Source organism: Battus philenor, unplaced genomic scaffold, assembly GCF_028537555.1.
Source record: "Battus philenor isolate CCGP_79_NKW_IND1 unplaced genomic scaffold, ilBatPhil1.0.hap1 SCAF_16, whole genome shotgun sequence".
NCBI lineage: Eukaryota > Metazoa > Arthropoda > Insecta > Lepidoptera > Papilionidae > Battus > Battus philenor.
In genome coordinates this window covers 8,086,648-8,101,193 of record NW_027181678.1, presented here as the reverse complement: position 1 = coordinate 8,101,193, position 14,546 = coordinate 8,086,648, and the positions used below count along the sequence as shown (strand labels likewise).

The 14,546-nt window shown below is 34.5% G+C and overlaps 2 protein-coding genes across 2 annotated transcripts; one reads left to right on the top strand and one right to left on the bottom strand.

The window, feature by feature from the left end:
- Positions 1-1,202: 1,202 nt before the first annotated feature.
- RecQ4 (RecQ4 helicase) lies at positions 1,203-5,381 on the top strand. Its single transcript, XM_068762189.1, has one exon. The coding sequence runs from the start codon at positions 1,256-1,258 to the stop codon at positions 5,084-5,086; it is 3,831 nt and encodes a 1,276-aa protein (XP_068618290.1). The 5' UTR covers positions 1,203-1,255; the 3' UTR covers positions 5,087-5,381.
- A 531-nt stretch (positions 5,382-5,912) lies between these two features.
- Positions 5,913-13,092, bottom strand: Pka-R1 (protein kinase, cAMP-dependent, regulatory subunit type 1). Its single transcript, XM_068762092.1, has 7 exons — positions 12,912-13,092; positions 11,483-11,644; positions 9,383-9,583; positions 7,705-7,924; positions 7,223-7,345; positions 6,949-7,141; positions 5,913-6,648 (listed from the first exon to the last, which is right to left on the bottom strand). The coding sequence occupies exons 1-7, from the start codon at positions 13,071-13,073 to the stop codon at positions 6,564-6,566; spliced, it is 1,146 nt and encodes a 381-aa protein (XP_068618193.1). The 5' UTR covers positions 13,074-13,092; the 3' UTR covers positions 5,913-6,563.
- Between the last annotated feature and the right edge of the window lie 1,454 nt (positions 13,093-14,546).

The following is a 14,546-nucleotide window of genomic DNA, read 5'->3' as shown; positions in this document are numbered from 1 at the left end:
ATGAATTTTATTGCAACAACGCCGTAAATTTAAAAAATCTTAGCATGCTCTTCCTATACAGGACGGAAAACATTCTTGATACTTGAAAAATTAACTACGTAGTTATTATAACTTATTTTACGAATCTCAATGAGGCGTAAACAATAACCAGAAAATATAATTTAGTACTTCAAAATAATCATCATAAAAGTAAATATATCATATCCATAAAACGTAACACGTGTAATACCCATATAGTTTTTAGGTTGTGTTACGATACTTATTGAATTTCTATTGCGCTTTGGGTGATCTACAGCCATTTTGGATCTTTACTCAGACCAAACTAACAACAAACATACTAATCTTGTCACAAGGCTGTAGTGAGCAGTATGTAATCATAATAAAATATGTTTGCGTGAAGTAAACCTTTCGACTGTTCCATACGGAATGCTCCTATTAACAAAATTACATGGCTATCTATACACCTGTGGGAATATCATATATTAAGTACGTTAAATATCATTGTTTCAGTCCTCCTTATGAGATACAGTAATTTTTAATTGAGTTTTATTTGACATAGTTATTAAAGTATTAAATATTTGCTACTAAAACAGAAATTTCTTGTATATTTCCAGACTCAATTTATGGCCCTCACGTAATCACCCTAGGGCTACGAAACTTCTCCTTTTTAATATCATCCAGATATTAGTATTTATTTATAAAGTAGCTATAATACATTTTTTCCCATCGAGAGGAAAGAAACAGGTTTAAAAGTTACTTAAACCCTTTCAAACTGCAACTAGTCCCGATTTCTATCGTCTAAAAAAATCCTTTGGAAAGGTTTATATTAGCCAATTTAATAAATTTCATGGATACTTAAGGCTTTGAGACCTAACGCATAACAACGGGACTTTCTAAAATCAAACATTAAGTAATGACTTACGATTTATAAGTCTTTGATATTTTATGGATGTTAAATAGCCGTAAGTAAAATTTATTTATTTTAATAACTATTCATTTTCGTTAATGTTTTTTTTTTAAATATCAGATTTAAATATTCAATAGTATGTTTATAATTTAACGAAAAGATTATAAAAAATGAGCATTATGAATTTTAAGTATACTCTGAACGCGATTAAAAAAATATTTAGGCGGCAAATTTTTGCATGCAAATGTCATATTTTCGTTATTATTATGTCATTTGTGATACGAGTAAATAACGAAGAGCTTTTAATAGGCTACAGCGTAAATATTAAGTCAATACAAATAAATCAGCATGGATGTTATCGAAACTATAAAGAAGGACAAAGCATACTTGAAATGTAAATTCATTGTCAAAAATTGGGAGAAGGAATTTAAACTTAAGCATGCTAGAACACCATCAAAGTTTGATATTAAAGAGGCTCCGTCTAATATAAAATATGCCTATAAAAAATATTTTAACTTAAAGAGCGAAGCGCTTGAAAACTCCCTATCGGTTTATGAGGCAGACACAAATGATATTGGATCACCAGAAATAGAAGATATTAATTTAGTGATAGATGTCAAAGATTTGGATCAAGAACCAATATTATCAACTTTGCCTACCGGCCAAGAATTGGAGCAATTGTTATCAAATTCAAAAGTACAAAATAATTTTATTTCATCGAGCCCTTTCACAGAAAATCTTTCAAGAAAATTGTTCCAAAATAGAAAATTTTCACTACGAAATCCTAGAAAATTTTCTTCAAATAAATCTTATTCACAGCCATCCAAAAACGATACGGATCATTCTGAAGTACCTAAAAATAATAATGAAAGTATATTTAGTAGCATGTGTCAAATATCAACTAGCATTGAATGTAAAAAAATTGACTCATGTGTGAATGATCACAAAACTTTAGGATCCACAAGTATTACTGATATTTATGTCAGTAATATGCATAGTACTGTCAACAGTATAAATGATAATTTAAAGACTGCTTCTGTAAGGCAAATTAATACAGCATGGTTGGAAAGAGCAACTGGCATGAATAATGAATTTCAAATAAATAAAAATGTAGAAGTAATTGATAATCCTGTAAAAGAAAAATTAGGATTAAGAAATGTGGATCTTACCCACGCGGAAAAAATAAGTGATTATATTGAAAATAGTGAATCAGAAGTGGAAGATGTTATTATAGAAAAACTTAAGCCAGCATTGAAAAAACGGAAAATCCAAAACTTAGATACACTTGAGTTTAATGACAAACATGACAACAAAAATTTTGACAATGGAAATTTAAATGAAAAAGCTAAATTAAAAAGTGTTAAAAGAAAATCTAAAAATATAAAAGAACATTTGATAGAAAAAAAAGAACAGTGTAGAGAAGAACAACCTCCTGATATTAGGGAGTATTTGCCATTCGGTATAGACAAACAAGTAATCCCTCGAGCAAAAAATGTCACAGATATTTTAGACACTTTAGTGCAGCCCTCTGCTGTAACTTTAATTAAAAATCAATCTGATTCAGAATTGGGTAAACTAGAAAAAAAAATTATGAGTGGAACGGTTAACGACAATTTTGTTAAAGTAAATTTGGAAAAGAAGATTTATGTTCGAGGCCGTAAAAGTTTTAACTTTTCTACATATAAAAAGAAACAATGGAAGAATAAAAAAGCTTTACATAGTGGAATGGAATTTCCAGAATCAGGTAAAATAGCATGTTTTAAATGTGGATTGACCGGACACATGGCTAGATATTGTACTTCACATAAAGAAAATTCACTTTTACCATTGGAAAATCTTTCTGGTGATGATATTCCTACTTTAGAAGATATGGAAAAGATTGTTCAAAAAAATCCAGAAAGTGAAACTATAGAAGGTGTGTTAAGTACATGTATTAATTCATCAAGTGAAATACCAGAATATTTTTTGAAATTACTGGAAGAGAACCCAATCACAGAGTCCAATAGTGATAGTCAATTAATATGCCCTGATAAATATCAAAATAAAGAGGAGTTGTATGATGCATTAAAAATGTTTGGATATGAATCCTTTAGAACAGGACAGGAACAAGCCATAATGCGTATATTGTCTGGCAAGTCTACTTTGCTAATTTTGTCTACTGGAGGTGGGAAATCACTTTGTTATCAGTTGCCAGCTTATATATATAGAAAACATACCAAATGCATAACTCTGGTTATATCTCCACTGGTCTCACTCATGGAAGATCAAGTTTTAAATATGCCAGATTTTTTGAAAGCAGGATGTTTGCATACAAATCAACCTCCAACCCAGAGGCGCAAAATAATTGAATACCTAAAGAAGGGAGAAATAAATGTACTTTTAATATCTCCAGAAGCTCTAATATCTGGAGATACTTCTAATGGATTTGCAGGCTTGTTTAAATCATTACCTAAAATAGCGTTTGCCTGTATTGATGAAGCACATTGTGTTTCACAATGGAGTCATAATTTCCGACCCAGTTATTTAATGATCTGCCGCATATTAAGAGAGAAATTAAATGTTAAATGTATTCTGGGCTTAACAGCTACTGCTAGTCAGTCTACAATTAAAAGTGTGATTGATCATTTTAATATTCCTGATGGAATAGAAGGAGTTGTCCAAAATCCAACTTTGCCAGATAATCTTTATTTGTCTGTGTCTTTTGAAAAAGATAAAGACAGAGCACTCATTGCTTTCCTTAATTCAAACAAGATAATCTATTTTAATTCCATTATTGTATATTGCATAAGAAGAAATGAATGTGAAAGAGTTGCTGCAGTTTTACGGTCTTGCCTTTCACAACCAGAAAAAATTAATATGGAGAAACAAAATAAAAAACGAAAAAGGATGTCCTATGTTGCTGAAGCTTACCATGCAGGGATGTCTGCAGCTCAAAGGAAAAAGATTCAAAAGAATTTTATGGATGGAACACTAAAAATTATTGTTGCAACTGTCGCATTTGGCATGGGTATAAATAAATCAGATATTAGGTGCATTATACACTACAATATGCCTGCTAGTTTTGAATCCTATGTTCAAGAAGTTGGCAGGGCTGGTCGAGACGGTGAACCAGCCTATTGTCATGTGTTCATTAATGATTGTAACAGCGACAAAAATGAGTTATTAAAACATATTTATGCTAACTCGATTGACAGATCAATTATTAGACGGCTGTTACAAAAAGTCTTCATCCCTTGTAAGTGTGCAAATGAGTTAAAAAATAACTCCAGATGCAGAGGTCATGAAGTTGGAATTCCAATTGATAGCACTGTAGAAGAATTAGATTTACCCTCAGAAAATATTGCGACATTACTATGTTATGTTGAATTGCACTCTAAGCAATATATTAAGGTTTTAAATAATGCCTACACCTGCTGTAAAATAATATCATATGGTGGTCCAAAAGTTATTTTGGAAGCAGCCAAAACCTGCCCTCCTCTTGCAATGGCTTACCTTATTGAAAGTAAAAAGAACCCAGATATTATAAAAAGTAGTATTTTAGAATTAAATGTAATAGAGGCTGCTGCTGCTATAGGTTGGGAAAGTGGTATGACAAAATATCATCTAAAAAATCTAGAATGGGAAACAGTTGCGGGATCATCAAAAAGGTCACAATTAAAAGTTGAATTGAACACTCTTGGATTTAGAATAAAAGCTCAAGGAGACTTAGCTCCTACAGAGCTTGATAGTATTTTAGATGATTTGCACAAACTTGTTTGCAAACAGGAAGCAATCAACTTACACCAACTGGAAGAAATTGATAAGACTTTTCGTAACCTCTGTAATTGTTTAGTAGTGAATGATGAATTTGATGATCAATTATTAGAAAAAAATTCAAATGAGTTAAAAACTGTCATAAAACATTATTTTCAGAGAGAAAGCGATTTTCCTACAGACATTGATTTGCCTAAGCGTCCATTGGATATTGACTGTGCTATTAGTGATATTCGTGCGCTCATTGCAACCTACAAAGACTGCAAGTTTACAGGGAGAAGTATAGCTAGAATATTCCAGGGTATATCCTCACCGAATTTTCCTGCTATAGTATGGGGTAAATGTAAATTTTGGCGGTCGCACATTCATGAAGATTTTCACGAATTGACTAAAATAGCAACACAACAAATTATACATATGAATTAAAATAACTGGGAAATGTGAACATATTTTTTTAATTTTTATTACGTATTTCTTTTGTGATTAACTAAACCACAGGAAGAAATTAATGTAAACCAAAACAACATCCATAAACCACTGACACCTATAATGTTATATTGTAATATATTTTACTTCAATAAAGTACTTAGTTAAAACAGATTAATAAAATGCTTTAAAAAAATTTGATTTTAGAAATACGAAAAAAACAATAGAAGCACTTTATCGCCTAAAATCAAGTATATTTGTGTTTATCAACATTTGTTTGTGATTGGTGAATAATATATGTCGAAACAATTAACAATTAATTATTATTGCGGTGCAAAATAATACCTGTCGGACTTTTAATGCAAGTGCATATTACCTGACTAATTATTGGGAAATATGGCCATAGATGACTCATTTTCGTTTAAAATTGAATGAAAAATAAATTTGGTACTTGGGTGCATTTTTACTTAGTTATTTTTAGGTTAAGATTTAGAGGCGTCTTTTGGGAGTTAATTAATAAATGGACGATTTTCTGAGTAAATTGTTATTTTTACAAGGTAAAAGTTTTTCATATTAAGCCTAAACTTTACGTTAATATGGATTAGAATATCTGATTTCTGGTGACATTAAAAATATATGAAATATTCAGGCTGACATGACAATGACGAGTATTATATTTGTAAAGCTCGTCAAAAATTGTGCTGGTGAAATTACTGAATGAAATAGACGTGTTTTTTTTATTGTGACTTACGTCAAGGCGACTTTTGAAACTTTTGAATCTGATGAATAAAAGCCGTGTATATTTAATCAAAATTATAATATAGTATAACATTTATTTACAAAATCAAACAAAGAAAAATATAGATAAAATTACATGTGTGCTATAGTTACTGTAGGGTAGGTTTGTAGATATCACAAACGAAAATGTGAATTTAAAGTTGATTTTACTGTAAGGCTATAAAAGAATTAAATGTACAAGCAGTACTAAGAGTCAATATAATAATGATGATTTTAAGCAGTACCAAATTATAAAGAAGTTATTTTTGCTAAAGAAAACTTGACTATCATAAATAAAATATGCTTGGACGGAGTAGTTCTTAGCCAAGGCTAAATTAATACATTTTCATAAAGTACCCTCACCCTAGAAATTTAAAGTACCCATGTAGTCCAGGTAAAAAATAAATATTTTAAAATAACAGTAACCATTTGGTATTATTCTGGACTTTAAGTTTATCTACATTTTTCGTCTTAACTAGAACAATAATTTAAGTTAATAAGCATTTTTTTGCTTTTTTAGTACCTGGTATAAATAAACAATTGTTAGAGACCATAAGTCCTTTAATGTATCGCACAGTTAACATTCAACCAAATAAATATTAAACCATCTAAAGAAATTATACTTCATAACCAACACTGTTATTTTAAGCATAAATTAAAAATCACTTTTATAAGTTATTAACAAGATTTATAATGTTAATTACACGGAGAGTGACACGAAGCTGTTGTATTGGGCGATATTGCGTTTCAAAATATCTGCACACAGACCCAAAACTCTCTCGAATCTGAAAATTAAATAATCGTCATTAGTCTTAGAGTAGTAAGGACCGTGAACGCTACATATGACTACGCTATGCATTATTTTGCGGATTTCGGATCCGCGAGCCCCGAGTCCCAAGAATCTCTGTAAAAGCCGGAACGGCTGGCAGCGTGCAGCACTAATCAAATATAGCCAGGAGCATGAATGCAATTGATTTTTTTTTATATTTGTGAAAACTGAATGGTCTTGTTTATGTTCTTTTAATATTATTTAATCTGGCTGTAAATTTTAGGAAATTAATAAATAAAATGGGTTAGAAGCGTACCTGGCGCGGTCGAGCTTAACGCACTTGAGGGGGCAGAGCGCGCGCACTGTGGCGGCGCGAGGCCGGTCTAGTAGCAGTGCGATCTCTCCGAAGTAGTCGGACGGGCCCAATCGCCCCACTTCCACCGCCTCGCCCGCCGCTACCTCCGAATTTCCCTCGCCCGCGCCCCGCTGCTGCAGTACCACCGCTGTACCTATTATATAAAGAAATTGAGTGTGCTGGGTCATGATCCATACAATAAGCCTTAATCAAATAAAGTAACAGAATTTCTCACCTTCGACAATAATATAAAAATCATTCCCTGGCTCCCCTTGCCGCACGATAATCTCGCCTTTGTTAAACGAGACTGGTTCCAGGGCATCCGCCACCGTCAGACGCTCCCACTTTTCCAAACTCTCTGAAAGTTAAAAACTGTGTCAACCTGATAAAAATATAATCATCATACAAATTGCCATAGTGGCGATATTGGAAGGTTTATCTATGCCTTGTAGTGGGCGTCTATCGGACAATGTGATGATAGTGATGAATTGTATTTCTAAGTATTCACATTATTTCTTTATTTTATGTATATATCAATTATTAATTGTTATCCAGAGCTCCTCGATGTTTAAAAACACCGATTGTGCCTTTAGATAATTTACACAAAGAAATGTTTGCTGGTTGTGGTTATTGCAGTGATTACAATGTCATACAGTGGGTGTCTTTCGGTAGACACAATGATGATTGGATTATTTTTAAATGATAAAAAAATCTTACCAAGTATGGAGACTCTGGAGAGGAACTCATCATACATGCGGCGCTTGCGTATAGTGGAGCCCATGAGGATACGGCGGTACGAGTCCCGGTCCAGCCCCCACAGCTTAAGCTGCGAGCGGGCCCGTACTGTGGCAGCTCGCGGGGTTCCATATATCAGCGCCAACTCCCCGAAGCTTCCGCCCTCCCCTATCGTCGTCACGAGTTCCCCATTCACTAGAACCTACCAGGTTATATACCTTATCATTAACGGTGGAAGAATTCAACATGTTGCAATTGTAAACACTTTTTACTCGAAGTTTTTTGTATTCATATTACTTAAAAACTCGAAGCGTTTTTAGTGAAAAAATTCTATTCACATTCAAGTTAATGTTAATGCTATAAGCATTAAAAGAAAAGACGTCCTTGTATGTCATTACATTTTTAATGGTATATGAATAAAACGTTATGATCTATTAAATAAAAAAAAAAACAAAAACTACAAAAATAAAGGATTTGTTTCTGTTCTGATGTTAAAAATAGAAAATTATTTGCATTTTGCTCTTGGAACCTTAGCTTGGGCTATTACATAGACATTTTTAATCTATATTTCATAGAAAGACGCATCCACTCAAACAAGTTGCATCTGCGCAAGGTCTCTGAGAGGTAACTCAGGCTTGGGCCTCAAAACACGATCTGCATTGCAATTTGACGGAACGAAATTCGTCCCTATCGTTTACTATTGTCACTCTGAAAAAAATCGCTTGTTACGGTGTGATTGAAAATAGGTGTTAAAGAGTGAATGTATACATAGTTTGCTCTTAATTAATGTAAAGCGCACTATACTATTTATGCTAAAATCAATGGTTCCACAAATAATAAATAATGTAATAATAACATTGTAAGAAACATGCTTATGTTAAATGTAATTATTTGTTTACTATCCGTCCCTGCAGACTTTGTACTGTCAGTAGTTATTGGCCTAGAAAATAAATAAATTAATATGATACATTCATTAGCTTTTCCTGTTGGAATGTGACAGGTATTTCTTATAATAGCAATGGGCACTTTAGTTCACACAACAATGTTCATTTCAGTTAGAAAAGAGAATATCTTTTATCAAAAACCTTTAATAATTCTTATAGAAACTGGTATCGGCTACCTTGCTACAAGTTATTTGAAAAATTAATCATATCTATATAAACTCGCAGAAATAATCCGCGAATGACTAATGATAGAGAAACGGTTTGTGGATTCTCTCCAATCTGATTATGTACAGCATGGATGCCAAACCGCGGGCCGCATGCAGCCCGCCGGTCGAATACTGGTGGCCCGCCGACAGCAAAAACAATACTCTCGTACATTCGAAAAATATTGAATTCTATTCCAGAATAAAACCAAAAAGATTTAATTACCTATACTTCTGGCGACCGGCCCGCCATCAGTTTATGATTTGCCCGAGTGGCCCCTAGTCTTAATAAGTCTGTGCAACCATGATGTATAGGGTAACTGAATCAGACTCAAATAGTAGAAATGTTCCTCAATACATCGTACGGAATAACATATATTATCATACGGAATAAAAATATATTATCGTAATACAAAACCAGTTTAACTTACTGCTTTCTTTGTTAGGTTATATCGTTCCTGAAAACATAGCTTAATTTTTTTTAAATAATCGATTTAAATGCGAAAAATATACCTCAACTTCACCAGAATCGATAATGTAGAAGTTATCTCCTTCATCGCCCTGTCTAATAACCGTTTCTCCCTGTAAGCACTGCACGGGGAACATCGCGTCAAACATATCAGCCCGCTCCGACTCATCGAGATGTGTGAAAAGCACGTTAGACGCGATCGCCCGGGACAATGCACCCATCGTTTTGTAGTCTTTTGGCACGACCTGCAATGCGAAACAAGAAAAAAATATTTGAAATGTATGCATGGTGCCTAGTCTTAGAATCATTAAAATGATGTGGTTGGTTGATTAAAATTAACGTACTTTTGTAAGTGATTACTAATAATTATAGGGATAAGAAATCTTGGAAAAAGTAGGTAGTAGGGAATTGACGCGTAACGGCCTAAGCCGAGATCAACTAGTGCCCTAACCGAGCCCTTGGGGCAAGTCACTTTGTGGAGCGTCCACCGAAGCGAGCCCTCAGCCACGATATCTTAGGTTTTAAGCTAGGCGCCTTCTGTGCGCTACTGTCTGTGGAATCTGCGGATGCCACTCGAGCAGCAGTGACATTTCGTTGTAGTAAGGATATCGCTTATAAAGGTGGGTGTAAGGGACGCGGGGACACCGTTCTTCGACTGTTGTGGGGGGCACTCTACTATAGATTATGTTAAGAAGAAATATATTAAATTTGTATTGAGCTTGATTTTATACCTAGGAGTGTAGTATTAGTGTAATATAGTTCCATGTTAGCATACGCTCTCCGGTGAGCCATATCTAACTGGGATCAGTGACAAATGGTGGTAGTTTCCAAAATCTAACAAATACTTTTATATTTTTTGCAATATAGCTAGACGGCAAAAGAAAGAAGAAGGTTGGTAAAATAAATTGCCATGGTAATTGGCTGTATGTCAGTCTGTTTGACAGAGGACGAGGCCAGGGGAGGCAGCAGAGGTTTCTCCTTAGGCGAGGACAATCTAAAGTGCCGTGGTCGTCTAGACACTTTACGAATCCAGGGCGAGCATAGCAGCTTCTAGAAGAGTGGCCATAAATTTGGGACTTGAGGCATTGGCCTGAGAATGCCGCTTTACGTGGCGGCTCAAAAGTGAGCACCCTTAAGGCGCAGATAATGCGTAGAGAAAAGATCCTCTGGTAGCACATAAACGGGAAAGTACACTTTTCTCGCGCAAAAGCGCGTGATAGTTCGATAATCGTCTACTGTTTCAAGCTGGAGCTGGATGCCCTGGCTCGTCGACGTTGCAACATGGTTGTATTTATTCGCTGTGGCAGATTAGAGGGTTGTCCACTTTTCGGCAGTGTGAGTATAGATTGGCGGGGGTATTTGTTTCCACCCAACGGATGGGACGGGCTCGAGTGTGGCGCTTTGGTATGTGCTCTGTCGAAGATATGGGTCTCGTTGCGGGTTTGGCTGCGGTGGAAACCACCGATTCGATGGCTCCCGGTGAAGCATGGGCTTCGGGCTTACGTGCCGTAATGTGACGATGGGCCGATAATGAGACGGGCGAGGAGCGCTTCTTGCTCTTTCTTTTTCAATTAGTCGACCGTTTAATGTACGTCTTTGGTCTCCATATCGGAGCCTGTATCCGTAGTGGATTCAGAAGAATAAGAATTGGGGGCTCTTGAAGAGGATGCGGGGGCCCTTAAGCAGGGCGCACGAGCTGCCTGCGCGGCAGTCATTTCGGCGAAAGCATCCCACAGTAGGTACAGAGGATCTCGGCAGGGAGTACATATGAAGGTTTTCTGCTAAGTCGTAATTACAGTTATTTTTGAATTTGGGGGCATTTGTCTATTTAGATATGATGCGTGGCCCTTAATAATGAAAGATTATAGTACGAATTAATTTGTTAAACTGCAATATTTATCGACTCGCTTACTAGAAAAACATCTTTGGGAAATGTTAAATGCAGGCTGCTTCCAACTGTTGTTATTAGATACCTATAGCCTATGTCCAGCAGTGGATATAGTGCGGCTGAAATGATAATAATAGTGACACTAACTACTGCAATTAGCAACTATCTACATTACCTATTTGATTTATGTTTAATACCTAATTAATATATTTATTGTCATTACAGGTGTTAGGTGAGTGTGGTAATCAGAGCATACTTTTTTAACGTAGCTTGTCGCATCTTCTTCCGTGACAGGTTCAGCGCTGATGCCACCACGGCGGCGAGGTAGTTGTCCGCCGGGTAGAGGTAGTGGGGATAGTTCGCCATCGCCCTCCCCCTCTGAAGTAGCAGCGGCCGCTGCGGCCGCCTTCACTTGATCCTATTAACACAATAATATATGTAGTATAAACAATCTTTGGGGGAGTCTTATAACTTGCAGTGGACTTATAACGGCTTATATGATGGTGATAATGATGAATCTATATACAAGATATTTTGTAGGGCACAAGAGTCAATCACACTTGCAATGTTTACCTTAATCCAACTCTTGTAAACAATTGAACCAAGATTTGGCTGTTTAATGCACTTCCTCGTCACAAATTTACATATAGAGCAACAATCCAAGTTAGTACACTCCTTTGAATACATTTTAAATGTATTCTTATTAGCTCAATAACAACAACTACCACAGTGTACACCTAGATTTGGCATCATTTTTAGTATTGTGTAATCATATAAGTTTCTAGACGGTAAGAGATCTACCTCACTCTATAATACTATTTTGTTTTACAACAAATTTTTATATTCTATAAGAAATTATAAAACATATTTTTCTTTGTCACCCATACCAGTAAATATTTACTATTCACATAATAACGAGAATGAATGCCTGGAGGATGAAACTTATTAAAATTAGGTATTCTTCTTAGGAGGTGTTACACATAAACCCTTTCCAGAGAATGGGGAATCTAGAGATGCATACTTTATTAATAAATTTTGATGAGATTTGATGAAATTGTTTTGAAGTTTTTCAGTGAATTAACGGTTAAAATATTTTTTTATGAATAATTAGAGTAAGTTCAATATATTTATTTTATACTTTATTGTCCAATTCAGTTAAGGAACCCACAATTGACAAAACCAAATATTTCAACTCAAATTTCATATTATACTGGTCTGTACTAGGTGGGCAGAGACCTTACTTCATCTGATCATTTCTTATAAAACTTACTATAAGTTTTTCAAGAAACTAGTTGGAGAACATCACTTAATTTCAATTTTTAAAAAAATCGTACATTAAAAAAAAATCTTACATATTTAATCTTCTTAATGCAACTAAATAAAAAAAGTTCAAATCCTACAAAAATTCCCGGTAAATAAAACTTGCCAGGGTTTCCTCCACCTTCAATCAAATAGTCGCGTTTCTAAACCTATAATCGAGATTTTTCAAAGGCTAAAAATAGGCAACTGATGAATATTTGATCATGTTTAAAGTTCAAGCTTAGAGTGCATTATGCTTAATCTGAAAAACTGAGAAATAATATAAATTTATTATAATGCAATTTTACTTTAGTGGCAAGGTAAGGGAAGAATCGTCTGAATTAAATATTTTGGAGTACTCCAACCTTTTCAGGTAAATTACATACCCTTTCCAACTTTTGAAAATATTGGCGTAAAAATGTAACTGGATTGTCTGGTTTGTTTATGCAAAGTTGAACAATACAATCTTTCAACAACAATTGTATGTTATGACTTTGGATATAACTTTCACATTGATGTAAACATTGTTGTTCCTCCATCGAGTCCATTTCTACGATTAAGTCACTAATTACCACAGATTATAAAGTAACAAATACTCACTTATATGTTGACAAACCAATAAACATAGACAGTAAAATACTTTTTTGGTAAAGGCCAATCCGAGGAATCGGAAAACCTCAAAATTTTTCCGGCTCTCTCATAAAACTTTAGACCACTGTGAAAAATAATCCAGAAACGCTGCTTAAAAATAAAATATAGTTATTATTTAGTATTAAAAACGTTCTATCCTTCAAAGATACGCAAGGATCTTGATGAAATTAGAGCATTTTAAAAAAGATTTTGATCAACTTTAAGTATTAAATATCTACAAAAGTTTTATTTAATGTGCTATTGGGATTAAGCATATTTACAAAAGACAAGTTAAAAAAATACTTATTATTCCTATTGATTACTAAAGCAAGTTTATTGGTTAAAATTATACGGTTTATAAATTTATTTTATTTTTCTTGTATTTGGCTCTTTTGAATGATAAATTTGTCAACTGCTTCTAAAGGCAGTCAAAGGTCAATTTCGCTTCTTAATGTTAAATACCTTTACCGTTCGTTTGGCTTAAAGTCTATATATTTTCTTCGTCAATAACTTGCTACATACGTTATGATTTAAGTTTTTTATTATATTTACAACTATTTATACCTATAATTTAACTACATATCTGCACTTAAAATTATGACTGCCTCATTTGAACTTTCGCGGACTTAATTGCTAACCTGCGAGTCAAGACCAAGGTTACACTTCAAGCAAAGAGATACTCTCTTCGCTTTGTTGTCAGACGATGGACTTCGATTATTTATAAAGCACTGGAATTTTTGCTGCCCAATTGGGATTTGTAAATTCCGCGGGTTCGAAGTGACAGCGCGCTGTGCTTAAGAGCTCTTTTAAGGTAACAAATCTCGAAGGTTCAACTTTAGTCGCTACATACTACTATTTTATCGAATTAGGAGGTTGCTGTGCGCTCCAAATAATTCCCACGAAGGGACCGAGGCTTGGTCCATCACTGTTTGGTAAAACCCGTCGTCTAGCATTCAGATACAAGGGCGCCCGAGAGGGCCAAACCTTGGGTTGGCGTTCCTTGTGATATACACTCCAGTCTCGTTAACAATGAGAACGGTTGTCTATCGAATGGTGAAGTTGATGATGTACAGTGTAAGTGGCTTGTTTTATTGTCGTCGCATTGTCCGAAAATTCGGTGCGTTTCGCTCACGGAATAATGCAGCGCTTAAATGTATCGGACGTGTTAGCTTTGTAAATGCTTATACATATAATCAATGTGCTTATGTGTTAGGCAGCAGAGTCAAAGTAATGAATCAAATCGCGTTTTAAGTTAAGCAAACGTTGACAGTTCAAATTTTTTATGCAGGTTTTAATTAAGCATTAGACAGATATATTTTACACCCGTTGTTTAATAATAAATAGGTGGTCGGGTGTACAGGTCCGATGATTTAAAAAAGCTAAATCACGAA

What these genes read in the sequence shown, in the direction of transcription:
- Pka-R1 (XM_068762092.1), bottom strand. Translation starts at nt 13,073, where the DNA reads ATGGACTCGATGGAGGAACAACAATGTTTACATCAATGTGAAAGTTAT. An exon ending in TTTTTATATTATTGTCGAAG is followed by an intron (nt 7,142 to 7,222) that starts GTGAGAAATTCT and finishes TTTATATAATAG; the next exon opens with GTACAGCGGTGGTACTGCAG. An exon ending in GTTAAGCTCGACCGCGCCAG is followed by an intron (nt 6,649 to 6,948) that starts GTACGCTTCTAA and finishes TTTAATTTTCAG; the next exon opens with ATTCGAGAGAGTTTTGGGTC.
- RecQ4 (XM_068762189.1), top strand. Translation starts at nt 1,256, where the DNA reads ATGGATGTTATCGAAACTATAAAGAAGGACAAAGCATACTTGAAATGT.